Genomic DNA, 15,280 nt, shown 5'->3' with positions numbered 1-15,280 from the left:
GAGTGGATAATGACATGCAGTGCAGAGCAGGTCAGAGACAGAAGAGTAGAGAATGACAGGCAGTGCTGAGTGTAGAGACTGGAGAATAAAATGGAGTGCAGAGCAGGTTAGTGACTAGAGAGTGGATAACGACATGCAGTGCAGAGCAGGTTACAGACTGGAGAATGACATACAGTGCAGAGCAAGATGCAAACTCGAGAGTGGATAATGACGCAGTGTAGAGGTTAGAGACTGGAGAATGAAATGCAGTGCAGAGCAGGTTGGAGACTATAGAGAGAATAATGACTTGCAGTACAGAGCAGGTAGAGACAGGAGAGTAGAGAATGACAGGCAGTGCATAGCACGATAGAGACTGGAGAATGACATGCAGTGCAGAGCAGGTTAGAGACTTGATAATGACATGCAGTGCATAGCAGATAACAAACTGGGCAGCATGTTATCTCAGTGGTTATCACTGTTGCTTTGTAACGCTGGTCTTCCAGGTTTAAAATCCCACCAAGGACATCTGCAAGACTTTTCATGTTCTCCGTGTTTACGTGGGTTTCCTCCCACATTCCAAAGACATACTGATAGGGAATTTAGATTGTGAGCCCTAGTGGGGACAGTGATGATAATGTTTTTAAAGCACTACGAAATATGGCGCTGTATAAGCAAAGCATAAAAATAGACTGAAAAGTAAATAATGATGTGCAAGAGCGTGTTAGAGATTGTAATTTAGGCCTTATTCACACTACCGTAGAATACGGCTGAGTGCAATGCGAGAAAACATCACATAGCACTAGGTCCAGTGTTAATCTATATGGCAGCTCACATAACCGTTTACTTTCTCAGGCGTATTCAGCGTGCGTGTAAAATCGCAGCATGCTGGCATTGTCGCCGAAACTCGGCCAAGACTCACCAATGCAAGCCTATGGGTGCAAAAAAAAAAAAAATCACAGCACTCGGACCATGTGAGTGCTGTCCGATTTTTACATACCGCTTTCGTTTGAAAAGCCAGCAATTCATATGCTGCGTACAGTAAAATCACACTGACAGCTTAGAATAGAATACATATAATAGATATATACACATAGAATACATAGATATATACAGCTCTGCAAAAAAAATTAAGAGACCACTGCAAAATTTTCAGTTTGTCTGATTTTTCTCTTTAGGCTGGAGTCACACACAACCATTAAAAAAAAAAAAAAAAAAAAAAAATCGGTCCCATTTTAACGGTACGAAATCGCACAAAGAATTCTTGGCCAGATATCCGTCTGTCATCCCATTTTCCGGCAAGGAACCAATTTTAATCGCATCTAAGCATCAAATTGACATCCAATGCCAATGCCTGATGCCCTATCCTGTAGACCTGGAGAAGTTGTGCGATTTAATCGCAAGTCACACGTGTGGTGCGTTTTCCATGCGTTTTTTTATCGCATCCATAGACTTGCATTGGGGAATCCGATCCGAAAATCGGTGACAATCGCAGCATGAGGATCGGATGCGATAAAAAAAAAAAAAAAAAAAAAAAAAAAAAAAAATCGCATGATGTTAGCTGCCCCATAGAATAACATGGGTTCGAATGCAATGCGATTTTTTATCGCATTGCATTCGACCGTTTTAATCACTAGTGTGACCCCGGCCTTATAGTTATATTTTTGAGTAAAATGTAAATTGCTCCTTTATTCTATAAACTACTGTCAACATGTCTTCGAATTTCCAAGTACTAAATTCGTATGTATTTTCAGAAAATGAGAAATGCTCAAAATAACAAAAAAAATGCAGTGCTTGCAGACCTCAAATAATGCTAAGAAAACAAGTTCATAATCATTTAGAAACAACAATACTAATGTTTTAACTCCGGAAGAGTTCAGAAATCAATATTTTGTGGAATAACCATGATATTTAATCACAGCTTTCATGCATCTTGGCATGCTTTCCACCAGTCTTTCACACTGCTTTTGAGTGACCTTATGCCACTCCTGGTGGAAAAATGTAAGCAGTTCTTTGTTTGATGGCTTGTGACTATCCATCTTCCTCTTGATTACATTCCAGAGGTTTTCAATGGGGTTCAGGTCTGGAGATTGGGCTGGCCATGATGGGGATTTGATGTGGTGGCCCTTCATCCACACATTGATTAACCTAGCTGTGTGGCATGGTGCACTGTTCTGCTGGAAAAAAACAGTCCTCAGAGTTGGGGAACATTGCCTGAGCAGAAGGACTCAACTGTTTTTCCAGGACAACCTTGTATGCGGCTTGATTCATACATCCTTCGCAAAGATTTACCTGCCCAATTCCAGCCTTGCTGAAGCATCCCCAGATCATCACCGATCCTCCACCAAATTTCCCAGTGGCTGCCAGACACTGTGGCTTGTACGCCTCTCCAGGTCTCCGTCTAGCGATTAGACGACCAGGTGTTGGTCAAAGGCTGAAAATTAGACTTATCAGAGAAGATTACCTTACTCGAGTCCTCTATAGTCCAATCCTTATGGTATTTGGCAAACTTTAGCCTGGCTCTCCTTTGCTTTTCATTGACGAAAGGCTTTTTTCTAGCTGTACATGACTTGAGCCTTGCCTCTAGGAGCCTGTTGCGAACTGTTCTTGCCATGCACTTCACCTCCGTTGCCTTTTGCCGTTCCTTTTGTAGGTCACTTGATGTCATCCTGCAGTTGCCGAGTGACATTCAAATAAGATGACAGTCATCCCGGTTAGTGGAGAGTCGTTTTTGGCCTATACCAGTCTGTAGCTTTGTTTTCCCCAATGTCTGCTGCTTGACCTTGTTGTAATGGACTGCCGTATTCAAAATTTTAAGGATAGAGGCAACAGAACGCTCACTGTATCCCTCTGCTAGTAAAGCCAGAATTGAGCCCTTCTTTTCCTCACTCAAGACTTTTCTTTTCAACTCCATTGTCATGGTTAAAAGTTTTTTTTATTCCTATTGGGATATTACTAGCATTTGTTTGCCATCCAGCTTGTCCTATTGAAAGAGGATTGTGAACACCACAGCAGGATTTTTTATACTTTCCTTCGTTAAATAAGATTTGGTTCAGGTGATCACCTAATCAGAAGCACATTAAGTAGAATGAGGTGTCATCTAGTAGGAATTCAACTGACACTGGATTGGAATGGCTGTCAGTCATATAGAGAAGCTGACTTTTATAAAACTGTGAAGTGGTCTCTTAATTTTTGACAGAGCTGTAGATGCCAGTGACACACACATATATATGTATACTGCATAGAAGAAAAGCAGGTAATTTATCTGCCGTGTTCAGCAAAATCACTGCAGGAACCGACAGAAGAGATGGATTACATGCAGTAAATACAAATAGCATAGGTAGATATATAAATGTCTGTGACAAATACAATTAGTACAGTGTGTGTTCAAATTACTGTACATGTATTTAATAAAAGATTATTTTTGGCAAAAAAAATGGCGTGGGCTCCGGCGCAATTTTTGTAACCAGCAGAGGGAAAGCCAACAGCTGGGGGCCCATGTTTATAGCCTGGGAAGGGGGTAATACCCATGGAGCTGCCCAGGCTATTAATTTCAGCTCACAACTGTATACTCAGACTTTACTGGCTATTAAAATGGGAGACCAAAAAAAAAAAAGACGTGATGTCCCCTTATAATTAATAACCAGCAAAGGCTATGCAGACAGCTGCGGGATGATAATAATAGCCTAGGAAGGGGCCATGGATACTGCCCCCTCCAAGCTAAAAACATCAGCTCTCAGCCGGCCCAGAAAAGGCACATCTCTAAGATGCACCAAATCTGGCACATAGCCTCGCTCTTCCCACTTGCCCTGTAGCGGTGGCAAGCAGGGTAACAGTTGGGGGGGTTGATATGACCTTTGTGACATCAAGTCCCGAGGTTAGTAATGGAGAGGTGTCAATAAGATGCCCCCATTACTAACCCCATAGTCACAATGTAGCACAGACACCCAGAAAAAAGTCCTTTAATTGAAAGAAAGACACAGACCATACTTACGACCACGCCTAATTCCACCGATGCTCTCGTCATCTACAAGAGGTAAAAAACAACAAAATTCCTCACCTTTCCACAGAGATATTTTTAATCCATTAGTCCCATGACAGGTCTAGCTCTGCTACATCTAGATAGCATGCTGCATGGTGTGACCATGATGTGCTTAGTGTCTCTCTGTAAACTGAATTCCCTGTCTGAGGGCATTGCAAGAGTCCCAGGAGTTGACGGCCAATGAACTCAGTTCACCTGTGTGACGTCAGCACGAGCGCTGTGGGAAATTTTAGAAAATTTTTCCCACAGTGCTCGTGCTGATGTCAGAAAGGTGAAGAGAGTTCATTGCCCATAAACTCGCAGGACCTGTTAGACGGCACCACGAGCAGGAGAATTTTCTCATGCTTGATGTGCCTTCAGACAGGGATTAGCAGTTCAAAAGAGAAGTACAATGCGGAGCATATTAGTGACTGGAGAGAGCAGTGTAGATGACATACAGCGCGGAGCATATTAGTGACTGGAGAGAGCAGTGTAGATGACATACAGCGCAGAGCATGTTGGTGACTGTGGAGCAGTGTAGATGACGTACAGCACAGAGCATGTTAGTGACTGGACAGAGCAGTGTAGATGACGTACAGCACAGAGCATGTTAGTGACTGGACAGAGCAGTGTAGATGACGTACAGAGCAGAGCATGTTAGTGACTGGGGAGCAGTGTAGATTACGTACAGTATGGAGCATTTTAGTGACTGGAGAGAGCACTGTAGATTACGTACAGTGTGGAGCATGTTAGTGACTGGAGAATAACACACATGAAGCACAGCCTAGAGCTTCATACATGACGTGCAGTGTACGTTGTGCTCATGAGTAGACTCTGGAATAGGTGCGTGCAGAGCATATGACTCTCAATGCCTTTATGTGTTACATAATCCACAGATGTAGTAAATACACAGCAGAGTAGACAATGTTTAGCGCAGAGCGGCAAAGATAAAGTGTAAATCATTAAAGTAACCACAGAGCAGCACAGATGAAGTATATAACAGAACAAAATATAAGTGCAGAGCATTTTGCTCCCTGGAGATGAAGTGCAGTGTATAGCCATCTAGGTGCAGAGCACTGCAGGACATTTCTGTGAATGACAAACAGCTCACATGCTGGTCTGGCACAGGAGATGTTAATGAATAGTGAGCAGCCTTGTTGTAGTGTAGAGCTGCACGCGCAGCCAGGAGTGCAGACTATTTAAGCTGCAGATGCAGAACCGTGCACAGCTGTACCATAGAAGAAGTGCAGCAGCGTATAGCAGCACAGATATGGTAGAGTACAATGTGGAATATTTCAGCAAAAGAACAGAAAATGTCAGCTTTTCTCAACATAAGTACAGCGCAGAGCATTTAGCAACAGCACATGTCCTACAGTGTATCTCAGCATAGCTGTCGAGCATTTTAGCAGCAGTATATGAGTTACAGGATATAGACATAAAGTACAGTGCAGAGCATTTTAGCAGCAGCAGATGAGTCCGTAGCATGTGAGCATTGATCTTGGCAGCAGTAGCTACATGGCATAAGAGAGCCTGTTGCCGAGCCGCAGAGCCCGTTGCCGAGCAGCAGAGCCCGTTGCCGAGCAGCAGAGCCCGTTGCCGAGTAGCAGAGCCCGTTGCCGAGCAGCAGAGCCCGTTGCCGAGCAGCAGAGCCCGTTGCCGAGCCGCAGAGCCCCTTGCCGAGCAGCAGAGCCCCTTACCGAGCAGCAGAGCCCCTTACCGAGCAGCAGAGCCCCTTACCGAGCAGCAGAGCCCCTTACCGAGCAGCAGAGCCCCTTACCGAGCAGCAGAGCCCCTTACCGAGCAGCAGAGCCTCTTACCGAGCAGCAGAGCCTCTTACCGAGCAGCAGAGCCTCTTACCGAGCAGCAGAGCCCCTTACCGAGCAGCAGAGCCCCTTACCGAGCAGCAGAGCCCCTTACCGAGCAGCAGAGCCCCTTACCGAGCAGCAGAGCCTCTTACCGAGCAGCAGAGCCTCTTACCGAGCAGCAGAGCCCCTTACCGAGCAGCAGAGCCCCTTACCGAGCAGCAGAGCCCCTTACCGAGCAGCAGAGCCTCTTACCGAGCAGCAGAGCCTCTTACCGAGCAGCAGAGCCTCTTACCGAGCAGCAGAGCCCCTTACCGAGCAGCAGAGCCCCTTACCGAGCAGCAGAGCCCCTTACCGAGCAGCAGAGCCTCTTACCGAGCAGCAGAGCCTCTTACCGAGCAGCAGAGCCTCTTACCGAGCAGCAGAGCCCCTTACCGAGCAGCAGAGCCCCTTACCGAGCAGCAGAGCCCCTTACCGAGCAGCAGAGCCTCTTACCGAGCAGCAGAGCCCGTTACCGAGCAGCAGAGCCCCTAACCGAGCAGCAGAGCCCGTTACCGAGCAGCAGAGCCTCTTACCGAGCAGCAGAGCCTCTTACCAAGCAGCAGAGCCCGTTACCGAGCAGCAGAGCCCGTTACCGAGCAGCAGAGCCCGTTACCGAGCAGCAGAGCTTGATACCGAGCTGCAGAGCCAGACGCCCGTCCCGTTGCAGACTGCCATCAGACCTGACTAGTTGCTCGCCGTGAAGGCTGCTCCGCTCCTCTCCTCAGCACAGCACTAGACAGAGCTTTGGGGGTGCTCTAACTAAACCTGCAGTAGTGACCGACGGCGCCCCCTAGCGGCAGCAGAGCATAGTGCACCCTCTGAATGTGGTGACAGCATGAGCGGCGAGTCTCCCTGCTGAGCGGGAATGTGGAGCACACTGCCCTTCCATGAGGACCCTGCCAGTGTGGGCATAGGAGGGAGGCAGCACCTCGGGTAAGTTCTGTTCCTTTCATTGCATACAGCAGACGAGCTGGCATTACAGGCAGGACCTTCCTTCACACTGTGCAGCCCCTGCCGTAGCTAGTCCCGTGGCTGTCTGTGCTCAGTGTCTTGCAGCCATTATTATCCGAGGAGTGCTCTGCTGTGGTATATAGCGCGGGGCGGACATGCAGCAGAGTCGGTAGGATGGAGCGCGAGCCGTGCGCGCCGCCTGTGTCAGGGCAGTAAGTGGTGTTGGAGCGCCCCCTGCCGCCCGAGCGCGGAGAGGCAGGCTTCAGAAATGAGAAAGCATTCAATACTGTGCAGCAGTCAGTCACATAGCATCACTCTGCTGCTCCCGGGATATTCCGCCACTATTTGCCTTTCTGTTCCATCCATATTATTTCTCTTTTTACTGCAGGAAGAATAAAACTATTCCAGGATGTGTATGGGAACTCCACTGTATGGATAAACTACTAATGACTCCATGGATAATGAGCTCGCTGGTCCACTAGCCATTGCGCTGTGTTTTACCTCCTAGCTGGGAAGGCTCCGGAGATTACCTTTATTGGCTTTTCCTTCTTTTTTTACTGTCTTGTGTGTTGTTTCTTCTTATTACCATTTCTTTCCTTTCCGCTTTCATGGGGAGAACGGATTCAAGTTAAGATCCTTGGCTGGATTTTTCTTCTTTTTTTTTTTTTTGGGACATGTGTAAACATATTTGGAAAACCCCTTCAGGCACAGAGGGACCGTCGCTGATCCATTGGGAAGTGTTGTATTGATCGTTCCTCTGAGTGATGCAGGTGGTATGAAAATCATAGAATGGAAATTGTTTGGGAGGTGTTTTTTTTCCTTCAAGCAAATTTCATCGTTTGCATGTCAGGTATGGGCACGCTCATTTCTATATGGTCTGTTACCGATACCAATTTTCTACAGCCCCTTCCACTTGTCAAATGGGTGAGAACAGGATCTGATCAGATTCCGAGCCTCAGGATTCGGGGAATTGCCAAAGTACATATTCTGGGCAGCCAAAATATACTGTGCCTTGTGCTATTAGGGTATTTAGTTGTGAATATGTGGAAAAATCTAGACAGCAAGAATTAACCCTTTTCCAAGTCTATAGAGAGAGCTAACGAGATCTCTGTGGATTACATAAGTTCTGGAAAGCTAGAGATCTACAGTCCGTACATATCTGTATGGTTATACAATCACTTGTGTGAAACATATATTTGTAGATTTGCTTTTGTTAAAGGTCTCTAATATTCATTTGAAATTTTTGTCTTATTCATTTACCCATAGAGGAGTTTCAGGTATGCAATGGATGATATGAATGATTGATTTATCCAGCTTTTCCCCCCAGGAGATGCCCACAATTGTAGGGTCTCCATGGTAGAAATTAGTCTACAGCTCCCAGGAATCATAGAAGTGGAGGTGGTGTGGTAGGGGGTAGTTGTGCTTAAAAACCAGATAGTTGGATTTGTTCCAAGATTTAGGATGAATGGTATTAGAGTTTTTAGTTATTTCTACCGAGCTTCATTGCCAAAGGGGACCTAGCTGCACTGAGTTGTACATGGAGTGCTTTCATAAAGGGAGTGGATTAGGAGAACTTTCCCTGATATGGCTGGCATTGTGCAGTAATTCTGCGAAATTCCGATAACTTGTACGTGCTCAGAAGTCAGAAAAAAATATATCTATTTTTATTTATTCACGTATGGTTTCATGCACTTGGCTTTTTATGTTACCCTTTTTTTAATGCACTAATCACCATCTGTAACATCATAACTGGAACTGCCTGCTTCCCGAGCATAGCTAATGCAGTATATAGCGTACGGATTGTAATGTAGCTTTCAATCACTTCTCCTCTGACAGTTGCCTAATCACTGATACAGTCTATCATTCACTCACTGACACACTGTCACGACAAAGGGGAAAGACCTGCTTAGTGCACCCTATGTAAAAACACTGGCTTCAGCTTTCAGGGTCAGTGGACACGTATGTTAAGCAAAGCACTGCTATGATTATGGCCCATCTGTGCATCCAATATGGAATCTCGCAGCATAGTGTCATTGAAATAGCACTAGCAAGCATCATTACTTTTCAAATGCAATTTATTTTTATATTTTAACTTTTTATATTGAATTACATTTTTAAATGTTTATATATATATATATATATATATATATATATATATATATAATTTTATATATTGAGTATTTTCTTATTAACCTAACAGGTGCTTGCGTTCCAGATGTATCACCCACTAATGGCATCCATTAAATTGCCCACAGGGATTATTAACCAGAATTCTCTGACCCTTACATGTTCCCTCTATCCTCTCTGTCTGTGTAAGGGTATGTTCACAAGGGAAATTTTTCCGTTTCTGCTGTAGACGTTTGTCTCATTTCTGAATCAAAATAACAGGAATCACTTTGTATCCTATTTCTAAATAAAAGCAAAGAATTACTCTTGTATAAATGTTTGACAGGTTTTTAGATATGACAAAAAAAAACATAAAAATATTTGATCAATGAGCCAATTTCCCTTTTTCCAGGAAAGAAATATGCAGCCATTGAAGTCTATTGCAGTATGTGGGAGATAAAATGCTATAATTGTGAATAATGGGAAAAATTCCTTTTAAACTCCGATAAGGTCTTTTTTTTTTCCAAAACCTCCTACCAGTTCTTCTTTCCTGCTTCCCAAGAAATCAACAAACCCAAAATTGCTGTCACATCCCCACCCCCTTCAATTTGGCCAAAATATCCTTGTGACACACCGCCAACTCTTCTCCTCAACATGGGAGGCCACATTCATCCGGCACATCGGTTGTTGAGTCTGATTGGTTTTCGAGTTGGAACAGAAAATTCTACATGCAACATTTTCTGATCTGGCATTAGACGATGGACCAGTGCAGACATTTGCATTGGATGGTCAGGCTCTGACTTCTACATTAACTGTCTTTATATCCCCCCCACCACCCACAAATCAATAGTACCAGTGAAGATCAGAAACATTTTAATATAGTAGAGAAATCTGTCTCCTGTACTGATTTTTTTACTCCCAAATTCATGAATTCATGGATAAAATTTGTCTTCGGTGAAGACGGATTTTCACTTCACTGAGGTATCAGATGACAACTGCTGTTTATAAAAGTCTATGGAGAGGAGTAGGGTGGAGCTAGAGACAAACAAGCTCACCTGAAACAATTACATTTTGAAAAAAATACTTGCTAAAAGGTAAATTGACTTTCTTTGAAAGCTAAATAAATATGGAGCTACTTTAGTGGATAATTTCTTGTTTCAATTTTTCTTACTTGTTCTGGATCAACTACAGCTATTGTACTTTCACTGTTAGACCTCTTATCAGGTTGAAAGACTGTAAATGTATTTGTATTTATAGCTATAGATTTTTTTGTATATTTGTACTGTGTACATAACTGGGGCTTCCAAAGACAAAAATAAAACTGCTTTTTCAGCCTTTATAATCTCAAAGAGTCCCTATGGTTCACCATTGCTATAAATGATACCACTATTGAGCGCTGTAGCCTCCTATTGCTTTTAAATACTTCATCTGATAAAATATTTTCATTTAAGGAGAAGTAGATATAAAAAAAAAACAGAAATCCAGAAATTGACTTCACTTTTGTAAAGAATAGCCATTCCTGCTTCTATATATTCCTTGAAGTTTTGATAATTTGTTCCCTAATCATAGTCATGTTTTAGGGTCATGTAACATCTGCCCTTGTAGATCTATTTCCACCTATGAAAAATGGTGCAGAAATGCCAACAAAGAAGAAAATAGAGACTAAAAAGCTTACTCAATTTGTACAATTTTTATGTTTATCTTCTTCCTTTAAGCTCAATATATCAAAAAATATTTGTTTTTATAGGTGAATATTTAAAAAAAATAGCATTTTCTGAAAGTACATGCAAATAAAAAGTGTCCGCAATAAATATTCCCACGTTGCCTCAGTTATATTGTCTGCACCCATCAGTATCCAGCTTGGGGAGACAACCTAGTAAAAAGGACAAGGTAGGCTCAAAAATATCTACTACTAGGTCTGAAGAAGTAGTGCCTCATCCTGATGTCCTCAAAGCACCTGTGTGTTCCATCCACGTTTTCAGTAGTCAATAAAAAGATCATAGAGACGTCCATTTTTTTATCCCAGTCATGGATCAAAATCACCCATTCAAGACTATTGGTCCATGTAAATCACAGGCAGCACATAAATGCTATCTGTATTCTGTCTCTTTATAACATTGTAAGGGGTACGAGAAGCAATTTTATTTTTTTTGCAGAAAAAATCAGTGATGAAACGCTAATGTTAAAAACTGACACTGACCAAATACTGGTGTCGGATCAGATCAGATGAAATTGGTCAGTTCTTTGCATACAAGAAAAATCCATGACTTTGGAATGAGACCTAAATATCAGTAACAATTTACTAAATGTGAAGTATCGCCATAAAAGGAAATCTACAAATTTCTGTCTAGGGTCTATCGGAAAATAAAAAAATTGGTGCAGACTAGCGCACCTAGTATGTTTTCTACTAGTCTAGCATAATATATTGGGGAAAATTCCTGATTCAGCCACTGCTCCAGCTCCACAAAACATTGGGTTTACAGTGTTTATTTCTGGCTTGTAAAGCTTATACACGGAGGTCTTGATGAGTGGGCGTGCTGGAGTAAGACACTCCTGACTCAGGAAGAAAATTACCGGATGCTAGAGTAAGATTTGTGGCATAGCAAATGTCGCTGTTTGTCATTAATTCGGCAGAGCTGGGAGAAACTGGGGTGAAGATGCCAGAAGTCGCAAAATTTAAGCGCAGCTGTCTAAATGTGACTTTTCAAAACTTTTATGCTGGAATTCTGGCATAAAAGCTTTGATGAATTGGGCCAAAAGAGTCAATGAAACTGACTCTGAAGAGTCTACATGACACCACCACATGGATATCTAGCTTAGCCAATGAACTCCTTAGATGTTTTTCTAAATATAATTGATAAATAGTAGATATTATCAAATATATTCGAATGGAATTTGATTCTACTCGAAAATTATAAAAATCCACATATGCCAAAATTCCATGTGAACCCCTCCACTCTTCATTGTCACCTGTCCAGTCCTCATCATGTCATCTTATCACTGCCTCAAGCACTGAAATCATTGGACCTTTTACACTGAACCGGGTGTGGGATAGTTCTGCACATGCGCACGTCTTGTGACGTGGTGACCTTTTGCCCAGCTGTGTAGAACCTTCTTGGGCTTCATCAACGCTTGAAGTCACGGCCTAGCACGAGCAAGCCCAGGAATTCAGTACTTGTGAAAATAAGAAGATGAGGTGAGGGCCGGACGGTTGACGAGATGGGTTGACGATGGGTTTTTCACATCTCACACTTATAATGCAATAGTGTCTCAACAACCTAGAGAATAATATGGTAGATTTATTTCATGAAGAATAACTTCTCTGTAATCCTAATTTTCCATGAAAATCTGTGAGAATATGTAAATTCAAGTTTTGACTGATGCGCTCATCTCTAATATATATTGAAACATATTTTATTGTTTAAGGAGGACCAAGTAGCCAAGACTCCAGATGTAGATTTTTTTATATGGTCTTTTATTTCTTTTTTCTTTCTATCATCAGTTATCTCAGGTATCTTAGAGCCATTGACTATCAGTATATCATCACTACGGCCCCTTAAGCCTAAGATTCATCAGCAGTCCCAATTAGGGTCGCTGCTTTTTAGCATGAAAATACCTGTTATGTAGCTTGGTGTCTTTTATGTAGCCTACAAATCACCTGTTAAAAAATAAGGGAATACCAAGCTGATTGATGCTGATACAGTTGTGGCCAAAAGTATTAACACCCCTGCAATTCTGTCAGATATTACTCAGTATCTTCCTGAAAATGATTGCAAACACAAATTCTTTGTTATTATTATCTTCATTTAATTTGTCTTAAATGAAAAAACACAAAAAGAATTGTCCTAAAGCCAAATTGGATATAATTTCACACCAAACATAAAAAAGAGGGTGGACAAAAGTATTGGCACTGTTTGAAAAATCATGTGATGCTTCTCTAATTTGTGTAATTAACAGCACCTGTAACTTACCTGTGGCACCTAACAGGTGTTGGCAATAGCTGAATCACACTTGCAGCCAGTTGACATGGATTAAAGTTGACTCAACCTCTGTCCTGTGTCCTTGTGTGTACCACATTGAGCATGGAGAAAAGAAAGAAGACCAAAGAACTGTCTGAGGACTTGAGAAACCAAATTGTGAGGAAGCATGAGCAATCTCAAGGCTACAAGTCCATCTCCAAAGACCTGAATGTTCCTGTGTCTACCGTGCGCAGTGTCATCAAGAAGTTTAAAGCCCAAGGCACTGTGGCTAACCTCCCTAGATGTGGACGGAAAAGAAAAATTGACAAGAGATTTCAACGCAAGATTGTGCGGATGTTGGCTAAAGAACCCTGACTAACATCCAAACAAGTTCAAGCTGCCCTGCAGTCCGAGGGTACAACAGTGTCAACCCATACTATCCATCGGCGTCTCAATGAAAAGGGACTGTATGGTAGGAGACCCAGGAAGACCCCACTTCTTACCCCGAGACATAAAAAAGCTTTTGGAAGAATGTTCTCTGGTCAGATGAGACAAAAGTAGAGCTTCTTGGGCAAAGACATCAACATAAAGTTTACAGGAGAAAAAAAGAGGCATTCAAAGAAAAAAACATGGTCCCTACAGTCAAACATGGCGGAGGTTCCCTGATGTTTTGGGGTTGCTTTGCTGTCTTTGGCACTGGACTGCTTGACCGTGTGCATGGCATTATGAAGTCTGAAGACTACCAACAAATTTTGCAGCATAATGTAGGGCCCAGTGTGAGAAAGCTGGGTCTCCCTCAGAGGTCATCGGTCTTCCAGCAGGACAATGACCCAAAACACACTTCAAAAAGCACTAGAAAATGGTTTGAGAGAAAGCACTGGAGACTTCTAAGGTGGCCAGCAATGAGTCCAGACCTGAATCCCATAGAACACCTGTGGAGAGATCTAAAAATGGCAGTTTGGAGAAGGCACCCTTCAAATATCAGGGACCTGGAGTAGTTTGCCAAAGAAGAATGGTCTAAAATTCCAGCAGAGCATTGTAAGAAACTCATTGATGGTTACCGGAAGCAGTTGGTCGCAGTTATTTTGGCTAAAGGTTGTGCAACCATGTATTAGCCTGAGGGTGCCAATACTTTTGTCTGGCCCATTTTTGGAGTTTTGTGTGAAACGATCAATGTTTTGCTTTTTACTTCATTCTCTTTTGTGTTTTTTCATTTAAGACAAATGAAGATAATAATACCAAAGAATTTGTGATTGCAGTCATTTTCAGGAAGAAACTGAGTACTATCTGACAGAATTGCAGGGGTGTCAATACTTTTGGCCAGAACTGTATAAAGCCGCTACTACTGAGGTATAGCCATTAATAATGTACATGACGGTGTCTCTATATCTTTTAGGTTTTGACTTCTGTAAACATTAGATCTAAGTCCCTACAATGAATGGGAATAGTTCCTTGGAAGATAAACGGAGATGCTTCCTTGCATTGATGGGGGAAGCAGTCATATGATAAATGAAGATGTTTCATTGTAAACCCAACTGGGAATGGTTTAATTAATTACTAGGGAATTGATTCTTGTAGTAACATGGCATTCGTTCAGGTTGAGATAAAGATGGCTTCACTACATCAAGAGAGAATTCATATTCCTCATATGATATTTCTACATGCAATAAAATGGTCAAAGTAACTGGAAAGCGTTTAATAATACATTTTATATTTATGAAGATTATGCTTTAGTCAATATGATTTTGTGCTTTTTCTTATTAATCAGTCTGAATGATATTACATCATATTGTGCTGAATATCCTAGTCCAGTGCAGCATAGAGGTAAAACACAATGGAAGTACAATCACGGCCACAATAACCACAATAACATTACACAAGTAGAAGGTGCAGCAAACAATTAGAGATAGAACACTCATTAATCATAAAAACAAGAGGTTGTGTGAAGCGTTACCAACTTATCTGTGAATAAAGTGTCCGATTCACTAACCTTGTGCAATATTCAGACAGTGCTTAGACTCGACAGGCTGAATGTTTTGCTCCCGTATTTTTGTGCAATTTGTGCAACCTTTCCATTTTTTTCAAGTGAGGTGCATTGTTAGATACATACAGTCATGGCCAAAAGTGTTGGCACCCTTGAAATTGGTCCAGAAAATGAAATTTTTCTCCCAGATGAATATTGCAATTACACATGTTTTGTTATACACGTTTATTTCCTTTGTGTGCATTAGAAAAATTAAAAAAAAACAGGAAAAAGGCAAATTGAACATAACTTCACACAAAACCCCAAAAATGAGCCAGACAAAATGTTGGCACCTTTCCAAAATTGTAGCTAAACAACTTTGTTTTAAGCATGTGATGCTCGTTCAAACTCACCTGTGGCAAGTAATAGGAGTGGGCAAAAAGAAAATCACACCTGAAAT

At 42.1% G+C, this 15,280-nt stretch overlaps 1 protein-coding gene across 1 annotated transcript in view; it reads left to right on the top strand.

The window, feature by feature from the left end:
• The first annotated feature begins 7,062 nt into the window (after positions 1 to 7,062).
• CA10 (carbonic anhydrase 10) overlaps positions 7,063 to 15,280 on the top strand; it is a 483,033-nt gene continuing 474,815 nt past the window's right edge. Inside the window, exon 1 of the mRNA XM_073588164.1 lies at positions 7,063 to 7,642. Coding sequence (XP_073444265.1) covers positions 7,582 to 7,642 — 61 coding nt within the window. The 5' untranslated portion in view covers positions 7,063 to 7,581. The remainder of the gene's footprint in view (positions 7,643 to 15,280) is intronic.

Source organism: Dendrobates tinctorius, unplaced genomic scaffold (assembly GCF_039654945.1).
Source record: "Dendrobates tinctorius isolate UK_male_01 unplaced genomic scaffold, ASM3965494v1 ptg000103l, whole genome shotgun sequence".
NCBI classification, from domain to species: Eukaryota; Metazoa; Chordata; class Amphibia; order Anura; family Dendrobatidae; genus Dendrobates; species Dendrobates tinctorius.
This window is presented reverse-complemented; position numbering and strand designations above follow the sequence as displayed.